This window comes from Truncatella angustata (assembly GCF_020726525.1).
Source record: "Truncatella angustata strain MPI-SDFR-AT-0073 chromosome Unknown BKA67scaffold_1, whole genome shotgun sequence".
NCBI classification, from domain to species: domain Eukaryota; kingdom Fungi; phylum Ascomycota; class Sordariomycetes; order Amphisphaeriales; family Sporocadaceae; genus Truncatella; species Truncatella angustata.
The window spans coordinates 6,095,422-6,122,194 of NW_025763381.1; the positions used below are offsets into that span (position 1 = coordinate 6,095,422).

General features: G+C 50.4%; 10 protein-coding genes across 10 annotated transcripts; 6 read left to right on the forward strand and 4 right to left on the reverse strand.

The window, feature by feature from the left end:
- Positions 1-534: 534 nt before the first annotated feature.
- Positions 535-3,191, reverse strand: BKA67DRAFT_653901 (uncharacterized protein; the record flags this gene model as incomplete). Its single annotated transcript, XM_046106465.1, has 3 exons — positions 535-2,790; positions 2,888-3,058; positions 3,123-3,191. 3 exons carry the CDS (start codon positions 3,189-3,191, stop codon positions 535-537), a joined length of 2,496 nt encoding a protein of 831 aa, XP_045964871.1.
- An 871-nt stretch (positions 3,192-4,062) lies between these two features.
- On the forward strand, positions 4,063-5,445 carry BKA67DRAFT_64235 (V-type proton ATPase subunit D). The gene is made up of 7 exons (XM_046105797.1): positions 4,063-4,216; positions 4,275-4,387; positions 4,450-4,460; positions 4,514-4,888; positions 4,942-4,951; positions 5,008-5,048; positions 5,107-5,445. Exons 1-7 carry the CDS (start codon positions 4,202-4,204, stop codon positions 5,340-5,342), a joined length of 801 nt encoding a protein of 266 aa, XP_045964872.1. The 5' UTR covers positions 4,063-4,201; the 3' UTR covers positions 5,343-5,445.
- Positions 5,446-7,098: 1,653 nt separating this feature from the next.
- On the reverse strand, positions 7,099-8,147 carry BKA67DRAFT_617250 (uncharacterized protein). The gene is made up of 3 exons (XM_046105445.1): positions 8,013-8,147; positions 7,628-7,941; positions 7,099-7,577 (listed from the first exon to the last, which is right to left on the reverse strand). Exons 1-3 carry the CDS (start codon positions 8,039-8,041, stop codon positions 7,180-7,182), a joined length of 741 nt encoding a protein of 246 aa, XP_045964873.1. The 5' UTR covers positions 8,042-8,147; the 3' UTR covers positions 7,099-7,179.
- An 801-nt stretch (positions 8,148-8,948) lies between these two features.
- Positions 8,949-9,727, forward strand: BKA67DRAFT_653904 (Inositolphosphorylceramide synthase subunit Kei1-domain-containing protein; the record flags this gene model as incomplete). The annotated part of the gene is made up of 2 exons (XM_046106466.1): positions 8,949-8,981; positions 9,032-9,727. 2 exons carry the CDS (start codon positions 8,949-8,951, stop codon positions 9,725-9,727), a joined length of 729 nt encoding a protein of 242 aa, XP_045964874.1.
- Positions 9,728-10,307: 580 nt separating this feature from the next.
- BKA67DRAFT_549068 (uncharacterized protein) lies at positions 10,308-15,658 on the forward strand. Its single transcript, XM_046101549.1, has 3 exons — positions 10,308-10,700; positions 10,864-11,012; positions 11,085-15,658. Exons 1-3 carry the CDS (start codon positions 10,592-10,594, stop codon positions 15,468-15,470), a joined length of 4,644 nt encoding a protein of 1,547 aa, XP_045964875.1. The 5' UTR covers positions 10,308-10,591; the 3' UTR covers positions 15,471-15,658.
- Positions 15,659-17,339: 1,681 nt separating this feature from the next.
- Positions 17,340-18,903, forward strand: BKA67DRAFT_667665 (uncharacterized protein; the record flags this gene model as incomplete). Its single annotated transcript, XM_046108620.1, has 4 exons — positions 17,340-17,512; positions 17,685-17,916; positions 17,972-18,561; positions 18,612-18,903. 4 exons carry the CDS (start codon positions 17,340-17,342, stop codon positions 18,901-18,903), a joined length of 1,287 nt encoding a protein of 428 aa, XP_045964876.1.
- An 880-nt stretch (positions 18,904-19,783) lies between these two features.
- BKA67DRAFT_653907 (uncharacterized protein) lies at positions 19,784-20,510 on the forward strand (the record flags this gene model as incomplete). Its single annotated transcript, XM_046106467.1, has 2 exons — positions 19,784-19,846; positions 19,905-20,510. The coding sequence occupies 2 exons, from the start codon at positions 19,784-19,786 to the stop codon at positions 20,508-20,510; spliced, it is 669 nt and encodes a 222-aa protein (XP_045964877.1).
- A 14-nt stretch (positions 20,511-20,524) lies between these two features.
- On the reverse strand, positions 20,525-22,739 carry BKA67DRAFT_687106 (amidase signature domain-containing protein; the record flags this gene model as incomplete). Its single annotated transcript, XM_046109042.1, has 2 exons — positions 20,525-22,420; positions 22,511-22,739. The coding sequence occupies 2 exons, from the start codon at positions 22,737-22,739 to the stop codon at positions 20,793-20,795; spliced, it is 1,857 nt and encodes a 618-aa protein (XP_045964878.1). The 3' UTR covers positions 20,525-20,792.
- Positions 22,740-23,386: 647 nt separating this feature from the next.
- On the forward strand, positions 23,387-24,300 carry BKA67DRAFT_667668 (uncharacterized protein; the record flags this gene model as incomplete). Its single annotated transcript, XM_046108621.1, has 1 exon — positions 23,387-24,300. The coding sequence occupies exon 1, from the start codon at positions 23,551-23,553 to the stop codon at positions 24,298-24,300; it is 750 nt and encodes a 249-aa protein (XP_045964879.1). The 5' UTR covers positions 23,387-23,550.
- Positions 24,301-25,257: 957 nt separating this feature from the next.
- On the reverse strand, positions 25,258-26,714 carry BKA67DRAFT_590031 (3-ketoacyl-CoA thiolase; the record flags this gene model as incomplete). Its single annotated transcript, XM_046104543.1, has 3 exons — positions 25,258-26,256; positions 26,344-26,524; positions 26,650-26,714. The coding sequence occupies 3 exons, from the start codon at positions 26,712-26,714 to the stop codon at positions 25,258-25,260; spliced, it is 1,245 nt and encodes a 414-aa protein (XP_045964880.1).
- Positions 26,715-26,773: the final 59 nt, after the last annotated feature.

The following is a 26,773-nucleotide window of genomic DNA, read 5'->3' on the forward strand; positions in this document are numbered from 1 at the left end:
CTTGCTTTTCAGGGTTGAAGACTGGGATTTTTCGACGTCGAGCTTCCGTGCTCTGACCTCATCAACCTCATGTCACCCGCAGCTTGAACCTGGAAATTATGTACGGTGTACGAGTCTGCGCACAAATGTATACCCATGAAACCAGATCAGAATGATATACCCAATTACAATGACCCGCCATGTTTTTATGATGTGTCTTCGAAGCTCTATAGCTATCCACGTGATTGCAAGCCTTATATCACAGGGCCAGACAATGCATTATCCCCCGACATGAGCCACACCGAGCACTATGACAAGTTTCACGGGATGTGAAATGGCCAAATTTGCTTTTGCGTGTTGTTCAATAAGATCTTGATTCAAGTCCCAGTGACGCGGTTCAGAAGTTCCTCCTCGTGATGTGAGGCAGATATCCCTAAAAGCTAAAGAACACAAATACGCCTCCCCTTACGACGTTTGATAAGTACACAAGAAAGTCATGCCAAGCAGCAAAAACAACTAACTTGCCCCGACCCCTTTGAAAATCATGTTTGTTGATCATTCGTCGTCCATGCCGTCAATGTCAATCGCATCTGGATTGACCGCCTGCTTTGGTTCCTCCTGTGTCAGCGAACCCGCAATACCCGAGCTGCTTGCCACAAAGCCCGCTGGCGCTCGTGCCTGACGCTCCAGTTGTTCCATGGCATCTGCGGTCTCCTGATCCAGCTCTCCATTGGCGACCTGTTGCTTTGCGGCCTGGCTACGTGCGATGGCTTGCGAGGCGATAAAGTTGACGTCGGTGTTATATTGTGCCTGGACAGAGCGCTTGATACGCAGCATTTCGCGATACGTGTCCTCGTTTCCATGCTGTACTTCGAATTGCTCCCATTTGGTCCAGAAGGCCGGGTTGGTCCTGGGGTCGCAGAACTGAGAGGCATGGCCGTAAATTGCCCTCGCCCTGTCAATTTCACCAAGTCTCTTCTCCATGTCTGCGAACTTGAGACACATATCCCTGGCTTCCTCGTCAGGCAGGACCGCAATCGCGCGCTCGTAGATACCGCGGGTTGAAGGAAGACCAAAGTTGGAAGCTGATTTTGTAATATAGAAATTGAACATGTCGGCGCGGTCCTCGTCGGAAACGGCTTGCGTTGCCCTGTCGTATATGCGCATTGCATGCCGAGCCAGACCACGTTCTTCCTCCAAGTTGCCGTACATCAGATAAAGTGTCTTGGCGAACTTGGGCGGGCAATCCTCGACGGCCTGCTCGAACAAGTCTCTCAAACGCTCGATACCAAGCTTGCGGTCAACAGCTTTTGTGAGATAGAGGTTCCACAGCTCAAAGGCGACCGGGTAGCTGAAGAGATCAAGTCCACGCTCATAAATCCTGAATGAGTCCTCGTGATACTTGTGTTCCTCCATAAGGTTGGCGTAGTTGACCACGGTCTGTGGCGTGGCGATGCGCAGCTCGAAGATACGCTCATAGACCTTCTTCGTCTCCTCAAGTGAGGAGACGGATTCGACAAGGTCGACGTAGAAACTCCAAAGCTTCCAGCTCTTGTGCACTCTTTGCTGAGGCGAAAGGTCTTCGTCAAAGTAGTCTACTGTTGATCGCTTGGGTGCCTGGACGGCCTTGGCCATGATGCGGACCGCCTCGTCGAAGTTTTCGTTGCGGAGCTCCATTTCGGCCCATTCGATCCACATGTCAGCCAGCTCAGCTACGGACTTGAACGGAACCTTGACTGCCTTTTCCATGATGACCCTGGCGTTTCGTAGGTCCCCCCCGTTTTCGTAGAACTTGGCGTAGTTGGCCCATAATTGATGGAACGGTCCAACGGCCTTCTTGGGTTGAATGGCAGCAATAGCGTTTGTGTACGTCTGGACGACTTCTTGCTTGTTGTCTCCCCAGAGTGCTACCCTTTTCTCCCACTCTGCCACATTGTTGGGGTTCTGTCGCAACAGGACATCATTGAGTAGGAATGGCCGCCGGTCCATGAGCTGCTCGAAGCGCATCATCCGAATATCCAGGTCGAAGTCGGCATCCTGGTCCTCGCCGCCGCTCTCTGTCCTCTTGGCAGCCATCTCCATCAAAGCCCCAATGATGGACTCCTCGAATTCGGCGTAGGTATCAAAGACGAGAGTGAAATCGCGGACGGTCATGACGGTGGTGATTCCTTCCTCAAATATATCTCTTGCGCGCTCGAAGCTGCCCCTTCTGACCCAGTACGTCGCTAGCCCGCAGAACAGCTTACCTCTCTGGTCGGGGAACCTATCGATGCCACTGCGGATGATGGCCTCAGCATCGATACCGGTCTCGTATCCGGTTTCGATCTCGGTAGCATGGTCAACGAGCAGGTCGACCATTTCACTCCACAACTCGTAGGGCCCTCTATTCTGCTTGCTGTTGAAGCGTGGGTTGTTTAGTATGACGATGTAGTTCTTGACAGCCTCGGTATACAATGTCTCGTGGACCAAAAGCTCGATGAAGTCCTCGGCGTCCTCGGGATGGACCTGCATGTAGCGCCTCCAGATCTTGACTGCCGTGGGCCCTGAAGCGGAATTGGCAAAGGGTCTGTAAAGCGCCCATATCCTGTTGTGCTGGGTGATGGGCAGGGCACGCAGAGCACGGTCGAATGTTCGTCGAGTCAAGGTTACGAGGGGCTGCTTGAGCAGAAACTTCAAGTAGAGTTCCCATATCCTTGGCATCTTGTTGAGAAGGATGAGAGCGCGTTCAAAGAGCGCGTTCACTTTCCGGTATTCGACAGCGTGCTGAGCTGCGTTCAGCTTGGAGACATGCTTTGTGCGGAATTGAAGGTACTAGATAAAAAGAAGAAGCAGTGTCAGCCTCTGTTCGGGCAAAGAACCAGACACACGTTGCACAGCGGCAGACGTTCTCACGTTGTTCCCGACTTACCATCTTCCAGAGCTTGTAGGATCGAGGAAGTTGTATAGAAGCTCGTTCGAGGACGAATGCCTGCTCTTGGGTTGTGCCATGGTGTAACTTGAACTCGATGTATGCCAGCCATGGTTTTGTGCTTCCGGGGTCTCGAAGGATATCTTGTTCGTAGACGGCGTCTTCGTCGGACTGCAAGGTAAAGGAGAGGTCAGTGGCTGCCGGCTTGGGGGTTGCTGTTCGGGGTCAAGCGTACGACAAGATGAAGGTCTGGTTGCCTTTTGGTACTCGCACTGGAGCCGTTGGGCAACCGGTTGGGGCCCATGGTGGAGGGTTCGTCGATTGGCGTTGGCGTTGGTGTTGAAGTTGGTGCTGCTGCTCCTGTGCGGTCGCGAAAGCGATGTACAAGAGTGAGAGCAGTCTTTGCGACTTGGGTGAAACCAGCCGTCACAACATCGTCTCCGCCCCGGTGGTTATCTGAACGGAACAGCAGGTTGAAGTGGTTTGCAAGGTTCGCCTGATTAGGTGCTAATAGTAGATGGGTGTGGCACGATACGGCATACTACTGCAGCACTACTCATCTAACCTACTGTGCTTGCACCGGATGACTTGAGTGGTGTTGGTGGTTGTCGCGGGCGCCAACTATTTTTATTCGGCCAAGGGTACGGATCCGTAGGCAATCAATCCGTAGGCAATGCGTAGGGAGGTGAAAGCGACTTAATGGGTACTGGGGATATGCTCCAATGAGACTGCACCTTTCCTTCTGCGCTGGACTTTGTTCTCTGGCGGGCTGGGCGGGTCGTCAAAGTCGGCAAGGCCCCCCCCCCCCACTATGTTATGGGCAAGGTTGCACTTGAGGTTTGGAGCAATAAAGAGCAACGCCAAAAGGACCAATGAAAAAGAAAAAGGAAATCAACCAAGGGGACATGCAAAGCACCCGGTCAGTGAGGCATCAGCGTCGGCATCAGCACGAGCATCAGCGCAGTGGCCCGTCTGGAGCTCTGCCAGCTTCCAAGGCGAAGGCCGCTCACTGAAGGGGAAGTTGGTGGTTGGCTAGTCTAGGCCGTAAGAGAGCTTAGCTGCTTGTACTGCACCCGCGCAGCTGGCTACGGCATCATAGGTCAAGTTATCACCTATATAGCTATCACCTAACTAGTCTAACACCTCATCGCACCGCTGTCCATCAACTCGAATTGAAGCGACTGCCCTTTGAGCTCTGAACTGCAGTCCTCCCCGACTAATCTGCAGCCCGACTCCTCTCTGTGTCTTTCGGCCCCAACCCACGCTCTCCAGTACATTTCGTAGACCCTACCAACCTCCTGACAGTCCCCCAGAATGTCTGGAGCTGCAGTACGTCACTGCCATACAACTTGAAGGTTGCGAGTCCCGCCGTGCTGACGATGAGCAGGATCGCGAGGCCGTCTTCCCGACGCGCCAGTCGCTGGGTATCATGAAGGCCAAGCTCAAGGGAGCCGAACAGGGACACAGTTTGTTAAAAAGAAAGAGCGAAGCCCTCACCAAGTGCGTCAATCATCTTGTACCTCTACCACAGATCATCTTCCTAACTACATCTACTCTCCTAGGCGCTTTCGAGGTAATCCAGCCCCCGGCCCGTATCTCTTGGCTATGCATCTAACCATCCCCTAGACATTACACGAAGAATCGACGAAGCAAAGCGAAAGATGGGTCGCGTCATGCAGATTGCTGCGTTCTCCCTCGCCGAAGTCACATACGCAGTAGGAGGAGACATTGGCTATCAAGTACAAGAGTCGGCGCGGCAGGCCCGCTTCAGAATCAGAACAAAGCAAGAGAACGTTTCTGGTGTCTTGCTACCGGCATTCGAAAGCTACCAGACCGAGGGCAACAACGACTTTGGCTTGACCGGTCTCGGCAAAGGTGGCCAGCAGGTACAGAGGTGCAGAGAGACGTACGCCAGAGCCGTGGAAACACTGGTCGAGCTCGCCAGTCTCCAGACGGCCTTTGTTATCCTCGACGAGGTCATCAAGGTCGTCAACCGAAGAGGTAAGCACATTGTTGAGGCCACGACATGAGATTACACGCTAACACCGTTATAGTCAACGCCATGTATGAATCATATGATCCACGCACGCATACCGTAAGCAATACTGACCACGTGATAGTGAGCATGTCATCATTCCACGAACAGAAAACACCATCAAGTGTAAGTCACAGCGTAGTGTGCCCCGCCACGTAGTAGCTGACACTGACATGCACTGTAGACATCAACTCTGAGCTTGATGAGCTGGACAGAGAGGAGTTCTATCGTCTGAAGAAAGTTGCCGGCAAGAAGCAAAGAGATGTTGCTGCTGCTGATGCAGAAATGAAGGCCAAGAAGGAGGCACTGGCAAAGGCAAAGGCAGACGCCGTTAATGGTCAGGAGAACGTAGCGCCAGAGGAGGACGACACACCAGCTGATATATTAGCTTCAACCGAGGATGAAGATGTCATTTTCTAAAGACATTGTGCCCGAATCGCGACCATGACGGCAAGCTGCGTGTATACAGCACCGTGGCCCTTTTTTGTCTTTTTTTCCCCTCCGCTTTAAAGCCGATCGAGACAACAGAGTATTACATACATACCTAGGAGCCTGCAATATTACCCCCTCACTGAAGAATTTTTCACCCAACATATGCTTTGTGACCAACAAAGGAAGCATGGCGCTAGATCTTCAAGACATGCAGATGTCGAAGTATAACCTTTTTCCCGTTTGGCCAGCGCTCACTGTTTTGGTGCTCTCCTGACATCGTCAACCGGCCGCCAGTCACCATAATGTCTTGCACCAACACCCCAACGAGCTTGGCTCCTTGTGTCACACCACTGAACGGTGACACAACTGTCGACCCGATTTCCCCAGGTAATGAAGACAAACCCAATCGCCTATGGCGCTGCTGTAAGTGCTTATGGTGAAACCTCATGGAGTGGTCGACTTGGAGGTGCGCCCACAAGAGCTGCTGCGATTGCATCCTAGGCTCTGTCAAGCCTGTATCTTGACCTCAATTCCGCCACTTTCTACGGTGGTCGCACATGGGCTGGATTGTCCAGCATGCGATCGGATTGCACCGTTGCAGATGTGGCCAGCATCACTGCACGTGTAATGGTTATATTATAGACACTATACAAGACCTACTTTGTTTTTGTCTCTTGGGGATCCTATGGTAGAGAAGGACCGACAAGTGATTGACTAGTCGGCTGCAAGGTAAGTTATTAGATAAAATCGCGAAAGATACTTCTTTTGGACAAAAGATTATATGTACATAACAAACCTCAACTCAAGACAACTCATGATCAGCCAATCAGTTATCATAGCTTTTGTAACCAGTAACGTAGTGTGGTTGATTCGGATATGTTTTCAACAATGTAGTGCTGACCGTACAATACTCGTTCGGAATCAGCACATCAAGCATGGCAAACATGTGGCCGTCCTCATGGTCAAGTATCGGCTTACTCATTCGTGAATAATGTTAGGAGAACCGGGAGCCGTTTTGGGTGTCTGTGTGTGTGGAACATGACAAAAATTGCATGGCCTCTTCGGCTTAGGTAACATGACAAAGAGAACAAAAGATGGCTTCTGCTTCAAATGTACCCTTGTAGCAGGTCACCCATGACACTACAGCTGACTAAGATTTCTGGTACCAACAGCAGTGCCTCACAAGAAGAGAAAATGTTACGAAATTGCAACAAACGTGTCTGTTCTGCATAACTGCGCAATGCGAAACAAGGCGTGGTGGTATTGCCTAGGGCCCTATCAGCATTGCTCTAAGCAACGACAGATTTGGATACCCATGATTTATGGGTGAGGATCTAAACTATGCGTGAACTTATACAGCGGCAAAAAAACAAAACAGACCCCCCCCTCCTCCTCCACCAAACCCCCCAGAAGAAAAATATGGCAACTGCCGGCGGTAGTCTCTACCGTCTTTACAGCTTCTTTCTACAAAATCTAACTCCATCTATGTAGACCTGCTGATGTGGCTGAGTGCGCTTTGCCCATTTGCGACCAAGTGAAATACTTGGTCGCCCCAAATGCAACGTCCAGATAGCGCCGAGGTGATCGCTGATGATTTGGACTCTCAGGCATGTAGTCATGAAGTGTCCGACGACAACAATCATGTGATGGTCCCACCTAGCACCTTATTTGCATTTTGCTTTTCCTTTCTGCAATACGGACCGCTTGATGGATTTCAAGGCACTACTTTATACAGTCATGGCATGTTGGCGTTGGTCTTGAATAGTATAGCATTTGGGTATCTTATGAATTGTGGACAAGGGCATACTAAGCTTTACTGGAGCAACTACTGTCGCTGGTATGTGACCTTCATGAATTTCGTACCGTCTGCCAGAGCCATGCCTGCCGTGTTCTCCTTGGCCGTAATAGCTCCCGCCTCGGCCTCGTACTCGACGAACGCGATACCGCGTCTTCCAGGCACCAAACGAACCTCGCGGAAGCCCTCGTACCGTCCAAAGATAGCAGTGAGAGCTTCGACGTCGTAGTCGTCGGGTAAGTTCTGTACGAACAAAATCTTGTTCGGTGGCAAGTACTCGTCGGGCACCACCGTGTTGGCACCAGGAGCCGTGGACTTGAGACCGCCAGGGCGAGCAGCTTTGGCGGGTCGTGCATCTTGTGCAGGTGCGGCGCCAGGACGCTTGAGCCTCTGCTGCTCCTGGGCGGCTTCGGCTGCCTTCTTCTTGTCTGTGCTGTTGTTAGCGGAAGCTCGATCATGGGTAGGCAAGGCGACGAACCCTTCTCTGCCAGTCTTCTGCGCTTGTGGTGCTCGAACTCGTCGTCGTTGCCAGTAGTCTTGACTGTTGCATCACTTCTCGTTCTTGCCAGGGCGACTTGGATTGGCTTTTCGAACAGCTCGAATCCTTGGACCTCCTCGACGGCCTTCAACGCCGACTCGGGGTTGTCGAATACTATGAAGGCTTGGCCTTTGGCCTTCAGGTTCGTCTTGGCGACAATATCAATGATGTTTCCATATTCGCCGAAGATTGCCTCGAGGGCCTCCCTGAGTGGCTCAGGTTTGACGCGCTCCTCTAGGTTGCGGACGTAGACACTGCTTGCATGGTTAGTAAATGACACCAACAAAGCCAGGGTTCATATGTGTCGGGGTGCAATGACACATACGTGGCAATGGGCGTGGCTGCTGCCATCATGTGGTATTCTCCTTGAGCTTGTGTCCAGAAGCTGTTTCGGCCAAGTAGAATTGGTGAAGGTTGTCGAACAGTTGCGTACAATTCACTACTCCCGGGCAAGCTTCAGAAATGCTTCACTGAGGAAATGCCCGGGGCCAGTCGCAGCCTCGCAGAAGTGGGGCCCGTTCGCGTTTCTTGCATAGAGGCTACCTAAGCTAGACAGATATTCCCGTGCAAGCATGAACTTATCCGTAGGCGGCATGAATAACAAAGACCAACTATTGACAATTCACATTTTTGATAAAGCGTTCCAGTTCAGTTCCCATTAGAACCTTTGAAATAGCACGGTTCTGCCAAGTTTGTAAACGGCCAACTGATACTTCCACCTGACTTTCGCCTGTCAAATTTCGTCAGGCTTAGCCGATAACGCTGTTAAATACCTTCGGGACCTTATTAGCTGTGGTTGGCAACTCGCCCTGCCGCGCAGCCACGGTATAACAAACGCTGATACGCCTTTCTTATAAGGGAGCCACTACTATGGAACGAATGTAATGGCCAGTTTCAAGACGGCGATTATGGCGCTTAGAGATTCCTCTACAAAAAATGACATATGTTATCGCAACTAGCCAGGGGTAATTGTATTTGGACTGCATGCTTTGATTGATGCTGCTTGACAGAAGCGCATTGATGTCAAATCACACTATCAGCCTTGAGGCTTAACCCGCTGATCGAGCATTTAATTGACGTCGTGGGGGTGTGGACCCCCGATCCAACACCTCTGTGCCCGGACGAGCCGAGCCTGCGTCGTCATTTCAATCGTAAAAACGAACTCCATAAGATCTCTTGATCGCCAGGACCCTTCAGCTTTGATGTTCAAGCTGCGACGCGAAAGAATCTCAAACGCGGTTTCTCGATACATAACTTCATCATGGGATTACAGCTAAGGATGCCTCGGCCAACGGTAAGCTAACACCACATGCTTTGGAGATTGCGCAGTACTGACATGTACAGACCTTTTGCGGGCTCATGAGTCTTCAAACAGGCGCCGAAATGATTGCTTTGTCGTTGCTGTTCAACAAGGCCACAGGTCTTTACGGTTTACTCGCGGTTCTGACCGGCTATCACTTGACGGCCGTCCAATTCTCGCTATACGTCTACTCGGTCGTCGCGCTCGGCATCCTCGCATTCTGCCTGCCGCATATCCGAAAACAAACGCCGTTCCAAAACCTCGCCTTCGCCTGGCTCTATATCATCGACACGCTCGTGAATACAGCGTACACTACGTTGTTTGCGGTGAGCTGGTTTCTAGCTCTGGACAAAGTTGGAGCCAAGCCGGCGGAGCCAACAGAGACGGATGAACCACCCGAGGGTGGTTTCTTGGGCGCAATTGACACTACAGCCAGCATGACATTCGTCGTGCTGTTCACGCTCATCCGCGTCTACTTCATGTTCGTCATTATGGCCTACGCACGCTCAGTGTTGCTCCAGTACCGAGAGGGCGCTGATCAGCAAAATTGGGACGACGAATCCCAGTCTGTTGAAAACCCTTTCGCACAAGGTATGGCAGAAGGCGAAGGTTGGAAAGGCAAGGTGGGCCGAAAGATGGTTTCTGTGGGCAGAAGTTACTGGCTTCCTAGTCTTGCGGAAAGGGATGAGTGGGCGAGAAGCATGAACTCAAGGTTCCGTGGCAAGGCCGCTGTCGCGTGAGCTGGCATCTGCATCTAGAAAGACCACGAGGGGGGATATCCATATGGGATTCGGGATTCCGGTATCTGTCGGGAATTGCATATGCATAGCGGTGCGACTTGTGCTGGATTTGTCCGGTATTGAAATTGTGCAATTCGTCGTGACACACGCAATATGGGGCGCATCTGGGTCGACCGCTTATCGGCCCAGTGTATTCTGTATCTAGAGCATCATAGAAAGCTATGCGTTATAAATCATAACAACAAAACATCAAAATCGGCTGATCCTACTGTGGGGAGCATCACATGTTGACTTGTGGCAACAACCAGGATATTTATCTTCTACCACTTTACTGACAGCTACGGGGTTCAGATGCTGGAATTTAAAGTTAGTCACAATGTCATGGAAAGCACCCAAGTTTCCGGCTCTCGGGTGCATGGGTGCTTCTGGGTGTTGAGACCTCCCAAGTGCCTGGATAGTGGACCGACGCCCGGGCAGCCGCATGCTGTGGCCCGTTTCAGTGGGCTTCCGAGGACCGCTCTGCCGCTTACCCCAGGGGCATCCACCGCCTCATTTACCTTCTCAGGGTCCTCATCTGACAAAATATCAGACGGGATTGGTTGACCAAGGGAAACTAAACGATCACGCCATCGCGCAGTCGCAGAAAATGTCAATGGCGACATCTCGAAAGAGCAGAATAAAATGTGGTAGCGGGGCGAAAACATGACTATGTCTCCTTCTGGGCCTGTAGTTAGTTCGTCATTCGTTCGCTGCAGATGCCGAACTTGAGACGAGGCCGAAGGTCCAAACCAAAAGTCTTGAAAGCAAAAACTTATTTCTACTAGTAATGCTCCTCCGCCGACTTCGTCGCTGAACTTCGTGACGATGTCTTTTCTCTTTCGTAAGGCGGACTCATCCTCTGCTGCTCCTTCATCGACCCTGGGATCAGAGATGGACTCACAGAATATTCAGATTCGCACGCCTGAAGAGGCCGGTAAGTCAACGTTGCGTTGCGTTATGTTATGCTATCTTATACCCATTCCCATGGCGGGGCAACTTGCTCCTTCTGGATGGCAGCACCCCGCCACAACACCAATCACAGCACGCAGCATCGCCAAATCGAGCCATTGAGAACTGACATGTGCTTGTAATTGTAGTGGCGAGGATCGCCTACCTGGCAAGCGATATAATTGTATCGGTCCAGTCATCAAAGGAACAAGAATCTGCTTTCTCCTCACATCTGAAACGATATGCTGGCAGAAAGGATCAGGGTCTGGTCGCAAGGACCGCTGGTGCAGTTCCAGAGGTACGAACGAACGACCGACCCTACACAACTCAAAGTGCATATGGAACTTCTAATTGACTCTATGAGTTCCAGATCCAAACTGTTAGATACAACACAGACCCCCTCCTGTCTGTATTCACACCGATTCGATCCGGCCAACTTGTATCAGTGACCACTGACTCGACCATCTTATTACCATCCGTTGCACATCTTTACAAGCTTGCGAACTACCCCGTCGTTCTTCATGTTTCTCTGCGCCCCGCCCAGTCACCCGATTACTCGGCCATTACCGCCATCAGGAATTCGGGATGGACATTCCTTCAGTCTGAGTCGCTACAGGAGGCCCAGGACATGGCTGTGACGGCACATGCCTTGGCCATCCAGTCAGGCAAAGGTGTCATTCATTTCTTTGATGCGGGATCCAGCTCGCGGGACACCCCAATTGGCCCCGAGGATGCTTCAGCAGTGCTGGATATCCTGAACTTGGGCGATGTACGCCGCTTCCAGGCCGCCTCTGTTCAGAGCTCCAGCATCTACGCCGATGACGGAAGAGTCGCTGTGGTTCATGACCAGCCTGAGCCTGCCACCAACCGCACATCCGACTTGGCAGACTCTACAGTGTTGGAAGCTGCCTCAAAGGCAACCTCCACAGACGTTTCAGACAAGTCAAGTTCTCCCAGTGACTCGGCTGGTCCCCCGAGCGTGTCATCGGCAACCACCATTGAAGCCAACCCACCAGTTGTCACCTCCGAGGAAATCTACAAGTACGTTACTGGAATCTGGGCGCAGCTCAAGGATCTGACACAGCGGGAGTACAATGCTTTCGAGTGGTCAGGTCCTCAAACGGCTGACAAGGCCATTTTCGTCTTCGGATCAGATGCTGGTCTCTTTGCAGAGGCTCTCGACTCGGCTTCCTCGACGGATATCTATGCAAAGTCAGGAATGATTACCGCAAGGCTCTACCGGCCATGGCTTGGTGCCAAGCTCATCGAGGCCATTCCCAAGTCGGTCACAAGGATAGCTGTTCTGGAACAAGTCTCTCGAAAAACGACAAAATGGGGCCCTCTTTTGATCGATGTGCTGACATCAGTCAAGAGTGGATTTGGTGGTGTTGAGCACATTGTTGGATACCAACTGGGATACATTGCACCTGAAACTGTCTCGCAAGCACTGAGGGGCGTTTTCCAGAACCTCACTTCACCTAAGCCCCTTCAGAACTTGGAGGTGGGCAACCGTGAGGCGCCTGAGGCAAGCTTGGGCTTAGACCAGCCTAAGCTTGAGACTGCTTACACTAAGATCCTCGACCAGTTATTCGGTAACAGAGTCTACGTCGCCAACGCTTTGAACTCGAAGAACGCAGGTATCTCGGCGACCGTTTCAGCCAGTCCCGAGTTCGGCTTTGGATCGCTCTTGGCCCGCAAGGAGCATCGACAGAGATTCATCAAGGAAGTTAAGGATGCTGCTATCTCTAAGGATTTCATTACAGAAGCCCCTAAGGAGTGGTTAGCTAAGTGGTCCGCGACCGCCGAAGATGCTCAGAAGGCCAGCGACTTGGCCGACGATGTTGTCGCTCGTCTCGAGACTGACGGATCGTCTGTTGCCCGCAAGCTGCTTTCCAGCAAGGGCCTCTTCCGAAAGGAGTCCCTCTGGTTGGTTGGCTCAGATGCATGGTCGTATGACTTGGGTAACTCCGGTGTGCACCATGTGCTAGCCTCTGGCGAGAACGTCAACATGCTGATCATCGACTCAACACCCTACTCGGAGAAATCAGCAGCTGATGCTGCCCGTCGCAAGAAGGACATTGGTTTGTACGCTATGAACTTTGGTAATGCCTATGTCGCTTCGACTGCCGTCTACAGCTCCTACACTCAGGTTTTGCAGGCTATGCTCGAGGCTGACAAGTTCAATGGCCCTTCAATCGTTTTGGCATACCTGCCATACTTTGGCGAGCACGATTCTCCGCTTACCGTTTTGCAAGAGACCAAGAAGGCCGTCGATGCCGGCTACTGGCCTTTGTATCGATGGAATCCCGAGAACGATACCAAGGGCGAGCCTAACTTCTCCTTGGATTCAGAGCTAGTGAAGAAAGAGCTGAAGGAGTTCTTGGCTAGGGACAACCACCTGACCCAGCTGATGCGCCGGGAACCACAATTCGCTGCCAGTCTTGCACAAGACTTTGGCACGGAGGTTCGCGCCCAGCAAAAGCGCAAGGCTAAGGATGCGTACAATGAGTTGCTGGAGGGACTCTTCGGTGCTCCACTCACTATTTTGTTCGCTTCCGACAACGGCAATGCCCAAAACTTGGCTAAGAGACTGGGCACGAGAGGTCGGGCTAGAGGTTTGAAGACGACCGTCATGGCTATGGAGGATTACCCTGTCGAGGACCTTCCTTCTGAGGAGAATATTGTCTTTATTACTGCAACGGCAGGCCAAGGAGAGTTCCCTCAGAATGGTATTCCTTTCTGGCACGCCATCAAGGACAACACTGATCTAGACTTGGCTTCAGTCAACTATTCTGTCTTCGGTCTTGGTGACAAGCACTACTGGCCTCGTAAGCAGGACAGAGTGTACTACAACAAGCCAGCCAAGGACTTGGATCGCAAGATCGACAGCTTCGGTGCCAAGCGTCTCGCCGAGATTGGTCTCGGCGATGACCAAGATCCCGATGGTTTCCAGACGGGATACTCAGACTGGGAACCTCGGCTCTGGCAATCTCTCGGCGTCGCCAACATCGAGGGTCTTCCCGACGAGCCGCCGCCGATCACCAACGAGGACATGAAGATTGCGTCTAACTTCTTGCGTGGCACCATTGTCGAGGGGTTGAATGACCTGTCCACCGGTGCTATTTCGGCCTCCGACCAGCAGCTCACCAAGTTCCATGGTACCTACATGCAAGATGATCGTGATGTTCGTGACGCGCGCAAGGCCCAAGGTCTTGAGCCCGCTTACTCCTTCATGATTCGTTGCAGACTGGCTGGTGGCGTTTCCACACCCAAGCAATGGGTTCAGATGGATGACATCAGCAACGAGCTGGGTAACGAGACGATGAAGCTTACCACCAGACAAACATTCCAGTTCCACGGTGTCATTAAGGGCAAACTCAAGCCCGCCATGCAGGCCATTAACCGCGCATTAATGACTACTATTGCCGCTTGTGGTGATGTAAACAGAAATGTCATGTGCAGCTCCCTACCTACTCAGTCCAAGTATCACAGACAAGTTTACGCCGTCTCACAGAAGATCAGCGACCATTTGCTACCAGCTACTACGGCTTACCATGAGATCTGGCTGCAAGATGACAAGGAGAAGAAGCTTGTTGCTGGTGATGCTGTCCAGGACTTTGAGCCTCTTTACGGACCCACTTACCTGCCAAGAAAGTTCAAGATCACCATTGCCATTCCTCCCCACAACGATACCGATGTCTATGCACATGATGTAGGTCTGATTGCTATTAAGGGCGAAGACGGCACCCTAGCTGGTTTCAACGTTCTTGCTGGTGGTGGTATGGGTGCCACTCACAACAACAAGAAGACTTATCCCCAGACCGGTCGCATGATGGGTTATGTCAGAGCCTCGGAGGCACACATTGCCTGCGAGAAGATCATGCTGGTTCAACGTGACCATGGTGATCGTAAGAACCGCAAGCACGCCCGTCTCAAGTACACCATTGACGATCTCGGTGTCGACGTCTTCCGCGGTAAGGTCGAGGCCATGTGGGGTAAGGCTTTCGAGCCTGAGAAACCCTTCCACTTCCAGAGCAATATCGATACGTTCGGTTGGCAGAAGGATGAGAACGGTCTCAACCATTTTACTTTCTTCATCGAGAACGGTCGTATCGAGGATACTGCCGAGTTCCAAATGAAGACTGGTCTGCGTGAGATCGCCAAGCTTGACAAGGGCGAGTTCCGCTTGACAGGCAACCAGCATTTGATCATATCCAACGTGACAGATGAGGACTTGCCGCAAATCAAGGATATGATGGCCAAGTACAAGCTTGACAACATCCAATTTTCTGGCCTCCGCCTCAGCTCTTCTGCCTGTGTTGCTTTCCCCACTTGCGGTCTTGCTATGGCTGAGTCTGAGCGTTACCTCCCAGTCCTCATCTCCAAGCTTGAGGATTGCCTTGAAGAGAACGGTCTGCGCCAAGACTCTATTGTCATGCGTATGACTGGTTGTCCCAACGGTTGTGCTCGTCCATGGCTTGCCGAGGTTGCTTTTGTCGGCAAGGCTTTCGGCGCTTACAACATGTACCTTGGTGGTGGTTACCACGGTCAGCGTCTCAACAAGCTATACCGATCCAGCATCAAGGAGGACGAGATTCTCGACATCATGAAGCCACTGTTGAAGAGGTACGCCACGGAACGTGAGGAGGGCGAGAGATTTGGTGACTTCTGCATCCGCGTTGGTGTCATTGCTGAGACCAAGGGCGGACAGGACTTCCATAACAACGTAAGTTTTCATGAATCTGTTGACGTGTAGTGCACTACTAATATGGTCATAGGTTGCCGAGGACGAGTCCGACGAGGAATAGACAAACAAATTCTATGTGTCATGAAGATATTTGGTCATGTAAATAGTCATCATAGTCGGCGTTCTCCGGGGCAGGGAGGTAGGCGTTCAAACAGCATCTGTTATCAAATTTAAGAAACTTTTATTTCATTTTACAATCACCTGAAATGTCTATTTGCTATGTGATATAGTCACTCCTAAGAGTGGTATTTTTGGATCCTCCGGTGGGTGGGTCCGTAAAAAAGATGAAGTATTTCTTCAAGAGATTCCCAGAGTTCTAACCTTAAGCAGCCCGAGTCGAAATGTGAGAGACTACGTTTGTGCGTATAAAGATCAGAAACCCCTTTGTTTCACATGCAATACATTCTCAACTCACATAAGCATTTTCTCGTCTTAGCGTACTTGCTCATACGTTCCTTTACTTTTCCAGTGCTCCGTTATATTCCATCGTGTTCCACTGCAGTATACAAATAGACACATAAATTGCCAAATGAAGGACCGGTCTGATGGGATCCAAGGGTACACTTTTGACTGGTTTACTAAGCATGAATAACGACTGTACAGTATCTTCTCTAGGAGAACGAAAGGAACCACTCCTAGAAACAGTTCGTATCACCAATGCATCAATGTACTTCCGGGCAAACGGGCAAACGACCCCATCATACCAGCGAGGATCATTTATAAGAATTTCAGAATATCTGTGAGCTGAAGCAAAAAGAAAAGAAAAAAGGAAAAAGAGAAAGAAAGAGTGAAAAAGAAAATGGAACATAATAGTTTTCGGAAAGACTGGAGGCAATTTGGTTGTTGCAACAATGAGTTTCCTGCTATATGACTACTTAGCATTTGGAGGTGGTGAAGATCCCCTTTCATTGACTTGGCATGGTGGAAAATTGATACTCATAGTATTCACCGCATACTACGTGATTGAAATCACAACAAATGTTTAATATCTAGGCATGGTCAGGGGTGGCGTCTATGCGGTTTCACACCTCTTGCAAGAGCCGCACAAGAGTGCAGCAACAAATACTATTACCACAACTTGCCCAAGCTCCTCTAACATTAGAACATAGTGAGACAGAGAAATCATGCCAACTATAATGAGCTGAGCTAATTTGCACGAACAATATCATGTCAGATTTGAGCATCAACTTTACACAAATGGACAAGCATATGCAAATGATGTTGATATCGCCAAAAAGGCGGAATATGTTATTCAGGAGACTAAGTATGAAAAATTGAGACACAGGCCCCTCGCCTAACAGGTTGTCATCAATGCATCAGAAGTGGGCTCACAGACGTTCTTATGGGCATTGAGAGAGTGTGCATTTTGTTATGATAATATATGAATACAATTTTTTCTTCTTCTATTATAAGTATCTAACAATAGGGATTGAACAAGATTACATTTCCGAATGTAGTGCTATGTGAAGGGCTATGTTTTGTGGTTTTAGGCGTGATGAAGTTCGGAGCAAGGTTCGCAACATCACCTCCGACTCGGCCCCACTGGCGATGCAGTCTCCGGGTGGTTGGCCGGCCGTCAGAATGGTGGGTAGCATAGAATGAATCTGTGCGCCTTGGCAGCTGCTAGCGTGTTTATTTTGGGCTTTCAAGCATTGTGTCCATCGTTAGCCACTCACAGTTCCTGGAATTTCGTCCAGCTGACGAAACAGCTGTACTTTTCAGCGCACCTACAAAGCTAGCCATTTTTGAGCTTAGATTGTCACCTGCTGAGGTATTGTATGATCGCCAGCCTGTTACAGCTTTTACCATCCGGGTTTCGACCGCCCAGCCATCCACTCCCCCGCTATTGCTCTAGCCGTCGAGAATATCACCGCAGACATGAGTACCAGAGCCCTCGCCCTTCACAGATACATCTCACAGGATGGATTCATCTTTCCTGATGGCCCCATGGCCCATCGTCTCGTGCTGAAGCAATTGCATGCTTCCTGGGCTAAGCACTTGGAGCAATACGAGAATGTCGATGCCAAAATTGCCCAACTATTTCAAGTCATGTAGGTACCAAAACAAAAACATGCTACAATTGCGTTGCCCTCCTAAGTCTCTGGAAACTGCATAGAGGCTCTCGTCTTACTACTTGGAGAAGGACTTATGACCCCGACCCCCCTGTACCAGAAACTAGCAGCTGAGCACGAGGAAGCGAGCTAATTCATGTGCCGGGACCAGGCACGATAACCGTCACAAGTACACCAGTGACCCGGAGTGTTTTTGGCAAACCGTCAAACAGCAAGTTCCATGGGCTCTCCTCTTGGGCTTGAGCGATATAACAGATATCGCTGAAGCCCTGGTCTTGGCCCGTCGCAATTATATTGATAAGCTCGAAGATGATGGGGAGATTGTTGAGGAACCCAAGGCGCTGCCTAAACTGGTTCACTCATGGATCCATTGGCATGATAAGGTGAATTGTTGCTCTCATACACAGATTGGCATCTATCTAATGATTTTTGTATCAGGTTCGTCAGGAATCGAGGAGTGTTTCTACCGCCCTATCGTTCGCACCTCGCCGCCGCGTTCGCTCAGGAAGCTTGTCCTCGGGACGATTATCCTCGGGACGATTATCCTTGGGGCGATTATCCTCGGGGCGATTATCCTCGGGGCGATTAGTCTCGGGACGAGTATCCTCGGGAAGATTGTCCCCAGAATGGATGTTCAACTTATCTAACAAACCTCTGTCTTCTGAGGAAGATGAAGATAGCGACGATGGCGTACCGCTAATCGCCAGTGGCCACGACAATTCTGCTGCTGGCGACAACAAAATAGATAGGGAGGCGGCTAAAGCACATGCCGATGACACGAATGAACTCACTCAAAAGACATCGTCGCAAACCACGCCATCAAATGTCGAAAGTATCACAACATATTACCCTGCGCAACGCGCTAGGTCCAACAGCCATGTCCTCATCAGCGAGACGGGCCAACCATTACCATCAAGTACTCGACTAGCCAGACTCATTACTCAAACTCCGAGCGACATCATGGAGTCAATTGAGTCCCTGACTGACCCTGGCACGCACAAGCACTACGCCAGTGCTGATTCTCTCAGGTAAATTTAGAGCTGTTCGTTCGTCCTATTCCGACTGACATGATACCCAGGCTTTACGACCGTGCAGAATCTGCCCGACGACGGAAAGCTTTGCCGAATTATTTTACAGGTCCTATTTATAAGAACACCGCCGCGAGGCCTTCCAAATTCCGACGGATTGCTCCCAAACATGCACCAAACCCAGCCGCTCCTGCCCAGCCAAGAAGAGCTATCACTCGTAGCGCAGCAAACAGTATCTCAGCAGCCCTTTCCGAGGTTGCCAGTGCTCCTATCAATAGCGGTGAAAAGAGCCAGCCATCGAATAAAACTAAGACCCAAAAGACAACTATCACCCAAAAATAGACCAGGACATTGATAAATTGGTCAAGACTGCAAGGTTGCGTGGGCATTATAAAAGTGCGACAGCTGTTTGCTTTTTGGTCATGGCCACCTGTTCTACATATTGGGTTCTGGCTGGTTAGCTGACAGTACTCTTGGGCTTTGATTAATGCTTGTATCAGTCTACGGAGCAGGATCTGTGGTCATTTTACGATCACCACGGAGCAGCTAATCTGATCATGGCGGAAGAGTTGGTGAAAATCAAATCTTGTAGGTTCATCTTTCTTATCAAAGAATATGACTAACCCACGAACCGCACAAGTCACATCGCTGACTGCTAAGGTCCGTACTATATCTCCGTGCTAACTTGCTGGTTTCTGTACAGAACACACATGTGTCGATGTTGGATTACAAGGTAATGGGGTTCGATGTATGTCATTCCGGATTTGTATGTTACTCATAACATGACGCCACAAATCTTCGGAAAAGACACGACAACAACAACATGGGGTTTGATTTTGATGAGCAAGGAAACTTATGCAACTGCTGGCGGAGTTTTTAGGATCTGGAAGACAATTTCTATCTTTCTCTTTCCTGTTTCTCTTTATTTCAGGCCATCATTCTTGTAAAGATAGTTACAATTTGCCTGGTTCAGTAGATGGTCACTACCGGTAAAGACTCGATTATCGTGTCTACTTGGTCTTCATGGAATAACCTAGAACAACCAAGAAAGACCACATTGTCGAGAAAGCAATGTGTGATAATAGAGCGATTACGGACACGCTATCATTCCATTTTGTAGGTGCCAGCAAGAATGACTTACTAAGCACCACAAACTCTTTTAGCGACTGCCATAAAAGAATCGTGAGTGTACTTCAACAAGCTTCCATTACATTTTCTCAATATGGCCGACCCTTCTACACCCCCCGCCCGCCCAAATGGTGGCGACAATGAGAGCCCGAAGCTTGTAAGTTCTTCTCTCGCGGATGCCTTCGATCGATAAGTGTGTTGACCGTCAGCAACAGCGAATATACGACCAAGATTTCATCATGGAAATTGCTGTGCGCAAAGACAACGCCGTAACTGTTGTCCAAGACCTTGTTGGAGATGAGGTCCGGCCTTCTAAGGCACCCACGACTCGTATCGGACATTACAACGACACACTGAGTAAAATCGAAGATTGCCGTAAGCAGTGGTTGGAAGCGCACAAGGAGGAAGAGTCGATTCACATGGAGTTCATGAAGGCAGCAACAGCGAAGATCCAGACACGCAAGGACGCAGCCCGAGCTGAAAACCGCAAACGGCGTGATGATGCTATCAAGAAGCTAGACGATGAACAGCGCATCCTCGAGGAACGAATCCGTCAAATAAAACTGGAGAAAGCCGGGCTGCAGAACCTGGAGACTGGCAGTGTGCCAACCACACAAACCGCAGCATCCGAGCCCGAGAATGGTAATAATAATGTCGTTCTTATTAGCGGTTCGGCGAGATCCCCAGAGCGCAGCGCATTAGACTTTTGGAGCACTGCGGGGCGTGGCAGCCACGAAGGATGGGGACTCAGACGTAGCAGTGCTCCCTTCATCGAGAGAGGTGGCGCAAGTAGCGGAGGCTATTCCCACTTGACAGGCTAGAAATATTGCCTGCGAGTCCTGCTCAGTAAAAAGAAAAAGAAATAGAAAATTTTTCTTCTAACACTAATGACTGTCGCTTGTTGGCACCAATGCCAGGCTCTGTTGGCTACATCACTGTTATGAATCAATCAAATCGAAAACTGCAAACTGTGCATGCGTATATCTCGCAACTGCAACTCTCCCGACACGCCAATCTAGGTCATTCAGCATGTCTAGTACGTCTTGGCTTTGATACAATCCAGTCCCGTTGCCGAATTTGCCTTGGGCGAAAAGGGGATCACTTCAAATGGAGACATTCGTTTTTGCCCAAAGACGCGACCCACAGTCAACCGGCCTCAGTATACCTGCGTTCGTCCATCGGTTTAACAATTCTAACAGCACTGTATCCATGTTTCGAGGAGCCATCAATGATATGGCCACCGGGAGATACTCATCGTGCCCTGTGAACCTGGACGCAAACTTGTTTTCACCTAAAGGTATGGTGAAATCAGGGCAACCAGAGCAATAACTCAAGGAGTACGCTGAGAACCCATTCCAAAAGACCTGACCGGACTTCATCCTGCCTAGATCGTCCCTATATGTCGGCCTCCCCCAGCTTTGTGGGTAGACCAACAAAGGTATTTCTTCGATCCCGTCGCCGTGGGTAGAAGGTCTTGGTAGCAACACGCGGTTGACCCAACCTGCGAATGCGTCGAAAGCTCTGATGGAAGTTTGGAGTTCGGCGTCAGACACGCTCGCTCCGTGTTCGAGCCGGGCCATCGTGTTTGCTTCGATGAAGGGTTTCCTGCCGTAACGGTCCTCGTATTCGCGACTGAAAGGCTGAACAACATCACGCGAAAGTTGCCCGTACACAATGTTCTTATAAACATCATTTGTCTCCTTCAACATGTCATCCGACGTACACTCTGGGTGTGTCGCTTTCCAAAGGCCGAAAATATCTGTCTCCTGGCGCTTGCATTCGAGGTTCTCTTCTAATGCCTGCACAAACTTTTCCATGATCTGGCCAGCGGGAGTGGCCGTTTCTGGACCTTGGCCGGCTCGAGAGAAGAACTTTGGGGTTTCGTTTTCTGATACTTCTGGCTCAACGACGTACAACAATTTGAATCGCGTACTGTTTGTTAGACGATGTTCTTGAGACTCCGTCATCATTACTTTTGTCACTGCTTCAGCGATGTGAGCTGCCCGTGCGAAGACTCCTGGTGTGTCCATAAGAGCGGTGCAGACCAAACCAGAACTCTCCATCGAGCCATGGGATGGTCGAATGCCGTAGAGCCCGTTGACACCAGCAGGATGCCGCACAGAACCGCCCGTGTCAGTCCCTACTGTGAAGTCGAGCCACTCGTAGCTCGCGCAACCAGCAGCAGAGCCTGAGCTAGATGCCGAAGGTTTTTGGAAAGTGTCACCCCTCGGGTTCGTAGGCGTCACCTCCTCCAGTCGTTCCAGTGGATCCTGCCCATCACACCACTGGCAACATCTCATCTTTCCCACCATAATTGCACCAGCATCAATAAGTTTTTGTATACAGATGGACGTAGATTCTCGGGGTGGATAGAGTTCACGATGACATTTGCTGCCATTCCCAGTTTCTAGTCCCGCGACATCAATTACATCTTTGACACCAAATCGCAATCCATTCAGGGGTAACTTCGGATCTTGGTCGCTAGAATACCTGGGCGGGACAGGTATCTTGTTAGAACACTGAAGCCATTTGTATCGAAAAGAGCCGTCCGGCACGACTCCGCCCACGAAAGCGTTGTTATAGTCATCATAGAGCTTGAGGACACTATAGACCCGACCAGTGGTGGAATGGAGAATGTATGGGCCTACAGGTAGAGTGAGGTCACCTGGCAGTTCACGGACAGTTGCGCTCAAGCCCGTATAATCCCCTTTGGACCGGGGAAAGATAAGCACTATAATGAATTAGTATTACATCGTTGCAGCTTAGTTCTTTGTGGCTACGTTGACAACGTATTCGTTCAGAAGTTTGGATCAAGGCACACCTTCAAGAAATTCCGACGGCCAAGTATCGTCGTCATAGATTAGTCTTGAGTTCGTTGGCTGTAAAAGCTCGCGTGCGAATTGTCCGTTCAGTGAGCAAGTGGCTGGGAGGTACCTCTCGTCGCCTTCAAGAGGCTCGACAACTGCTTTGAGCTCATTAAGCAGGAAAAGGTCGCCGCCAATAGAGACAACGACTGAAGCTTGAGGCGCTGCTGTCTCCCGTTTGATCATGTTTCTTGCTTTGTGATCGTGTAAGTTGCGCCAACACTGTCAGCAGGTACTTAAGGACTGTGGTTGAATACCTAAGGTTAGAGTGCTAGCGCGCTTGTGCTGAAGGATGGACTAGCATCGTGCGTCATGTCATAAAGCAATTCTCACATAATTAGTTGCGATAGCATTATGCGTGTGTTGAAAGAGGTTATCATCTTTCAAGATAACTGCTGATTTGTAACCCAGAATTGCTCAAATTTAATCCCTTTTAACGTCAATGACTTGTATCACTCCCCGCACTCATAATAGGAGAGTCCAAACCTCCGGCTGTACTTCCTCCGTGTAGTTGAATATATCTCTTCTCCTTCCCTATGATGGTTACATCTTTTACCCTGGAGATGCCGCAGATGGGGCAAGGACCAGCCCTTGTCTTTCATTGCAATGGCTAGATCATGGTGGCTTTTCTGATCTTTCACATTGGCTTGATTGGTGCTTGGGACCGGCTGGAGCTAAGCAGTGAACACCAGAACTAGTCTTTCCATTGGCTAATTAACTCATTATCATAACATAGAAGATGAAAGACCAGCGGCTAGAACTTCAGTGGTGTTAGACTCAAGACTACAGCACCAAGTCTTGCGTCCGCTACCCGTCAGTCAAGGATTCCCAGCCCTGATATTATGCGTAGGTTAAAGGCCTAGCCACGAATTCAGGGTTCTGGGAAGTGGAATTGCCCCGAGCCCATGGTATTGACACAGAAATATGTCTTATAAATAGCAGGATATCCCTTCCGGCATGATGTCGACATGGTGATGCCACAGATATACTGATCTATATGAATCGCCCGCCGTTCATGACGACGAAATATGTTGAAGCGAGGCTCGAGGGGGAAAATTTTGAAAAAGAAAAGAGAAGGCCCACGCGGAAGCCTCATAGAAGAGGGTTTAAGGTGTCGCTAACCAGTTTTCTACTACTTCGAATGCCGAAGTTTTTGATGTGTGGCCGCGATGGCGATTCTATCCTCAGACAGAATCTGGATAGCGAGGACATTCGGATGTGGCTCACATCCGAAGAGGAGCTTGCAAGGCTGAGGATACTGTTCATTGATGCTACCAAAGAGCTGCCTGATCTCTTGCCTGTCGCAGAGTCCTTACTCCGGGATACTCTGGACATAATTGGTGTAAATCCACGATTCACAGAAAATCTGAGTCGCCAGCACATGCCTGGCAAGAATATCCACTCTACAAGAGACGGCTCAACTCGCCATGAGCTATGGCATACCGCATATCTCAGGATCGAAGGCAACCACAATAGATCACAAAGTGCGACCCAGACTCTCCAGCTTACTAGGCAGTATCTTACTGGCAGAGATACTATATGTGGTCTGACTGCCTACTTGAAAAACAGCGGAAACAGAGCGGGCACAGGGTGTATGACTTACATGATCTGGCGTTGCTCACGAAACATCGAAGCGTCATCCTTCTCCACGTCCTCTGGAGAGGCTGGGCAGAAACTGTTGGGTCATATGATGAGTGGCACGCATTCACGACAGAAAATATCGTACTACACACGCATATCTTCCTAACTTACTTTTACAATCCGTTGTATCAATGGGAGAAAAGGCTTCCGAGCTTCGCACGCCAGACGATTATATAGCACGGGCGCGTGCCGTTTTAGCCCTGCCACAACAGATTCACCAGATCTAGAATGACTACAATATGCTTGCTGCTAGTATCGAGTACTCAAAGGTTCAAGTATCATGGTTCGGCAAAAGACGTCAATCTCAGAATTTAAGGAAGATTATATTCGAGATACACAGTCTGTTCTTTAAGATATCTTGGAAAACTTTGAGAAAGAGGTAAATCCCATCGGATTTTATACAAGACTTCATATAGAGCGCGGCAAAATTGGTGTCATTGAGTGCTACGCCATGATCAACCAGCGCGACTCGGAGCTGAACATTCAGATTGCACAGGCCTCAACCCAGGATAACCGATTACGGCGAATCTTACAGATATTGTTGATGATATTCCTCCCTGGGTCGCTCGTAAGCAGTGCTTTTTTGGCATAGGGTTCTGTTCAAATTCCCTATCTGATGGTGGCGGTGTAGCGGTATTTGTAGCCAAGCCCAGGTGGTGGCTATATTTCGTTGCATCGGTTCCTTTGACCGTTATTGTGATGGTGATCATGCAATATCATCAACGGAAAGATAAATACGAGGCAGAGGACGAATGGTCCAGGCGCGAAATCATCCCAGATCCCGAGGCACGAAAATTAGAGATGAGCTCGAGTCGAAGTCGAGTTACGTGAAGCGACGACCCTGTTTACACAACCCGTTGATCGACCCAATCTCGATAGTCTCGTCATTTACAGTTAAATGAGTGTACTTTGGACACCGATGGTTGTCAACTATGGCCTGTACAATTCAACCGCTTTCTTGCTGGGACCCTCGTTTGAGGGTGTAAAGTATTATTGATGAGAAAGATGTAGTTCGCTTTTACATTGATGGTCATTACATATATTCTGCTAGATATAGACGGGATCATTGCTCGTTGACGAATAGACCAGCCATTCCCATGCCAGTTCCGATGCACATGCTGGTCAAGAGGATCTTCTTCTTCTGCCTCCTGCACTCGCTCAAGCCAGTGACAATCTGTCTAGTACCAGTTGTGCCCAGTGGGTGGCCAAGAGCAATGGCACCACCACGGGGGTTCATCTTTGCCCAGTCAAGACCGAGCTTCTCCCTGCAGTACACAGCCATAGTTCCGAAAGCCTCGTTGAGCTCGACAATGTCGATATCAGCGATGCTGAGGTTGTATTGCTTGAGAAGTTTGGGAATGGCGACCGTGGGGCCAATGCCCATGATTCTGGGGGGCAGGCCTGCAATGGTGGACCCAACGTACTTGGCCACCACTGGAACACCAAGCTTGATAGCAGTAGAACGCTTCATCAGCACAACAGCGGCTGCACCGTCAGTAACCTGGCTGGCATTTCCACCAGTGGTAATGGGGCCCCATTGCGGGAAGGCGGCGCGAATCTTGCCGAGACCGGCGGCGGTGGTGCCGGGACGGATGCCCTCATCCTTGGTGAGAGTGACGGTCTTCTCCTCGCCGTCGGGGCCCTTGACCTTTGTGGTGATTGGCACGATCTCGTCGTCGAACCAGCCAGCCTTTTGGGCCTCCTCGGCTCTCCGGAAACTCTCGGCAGCATACGTATCCACTTGTTCCCTTGAGATGCCGAAGTCGCGCGCCACGTTCTCGCTGGTCCAGCCCATAGCCTGCATGGTGTCTTTGGCATCGTCGTTGACGAGGATCTGCTCATCGAATGGCTTGTCCAGGGCGTCACCGCCGGCGGTCATTGACTCGCCGCCGATCGCGATACCGACTTCGATGGAGCCGCTGGAGATGGCGTGGGCGATGTCGGCTGTGGCCTTGAGACCGGAGCTGCAGAAGCGGTTCACTGATGAAGCGCCGGCCGTGTTCGGAAAGCCGGCACCGAGAGAGGCGGCGCGCACCTTGTAAGCGGCCTTGCCGTCGGAAACCTGCATCACATGGAATGTCAGCTTGCTGTGCTTCGGATGGGAGCAGGAAGGGCATAGTCATAAACAGGACGGGGGGTGGGCGCATACATTGCCAAAGCAGATGTCCTCGACGAGAGCTGGGTCGAAACCCATGCGGTCCTTGACCTCCTTCAAGAGAGCATATGTGATGTACTCGAGGGTCGTGTCCTTGAAGCCACCCCTCTTGCCCTTACACAAGGGCGTTCGGATAGCAAGGGTAATGACGATATCGTCCGCATTCTTCGATGTGCTACATGGCCGTGTTAGACATGATTTTTCCGAGGGCGCAGACAGGCGGCTAGGACATGACGTCTGCGGCTGGTGCACCCGAGCTCAAGCTCAAGGGCGAGGACGTGGGAGTGGTGGGCGGCTTACATTTGCGACAAACTCGTCCCGGGAGCGAGCTGCTTGACAATGGATGCAAGGCGTTCGGCGGCCATGGTGACTGACGCGGTGGTGTACAAGGACAGGGCGGAGTGGGAGGAACTCAAATGTCAAG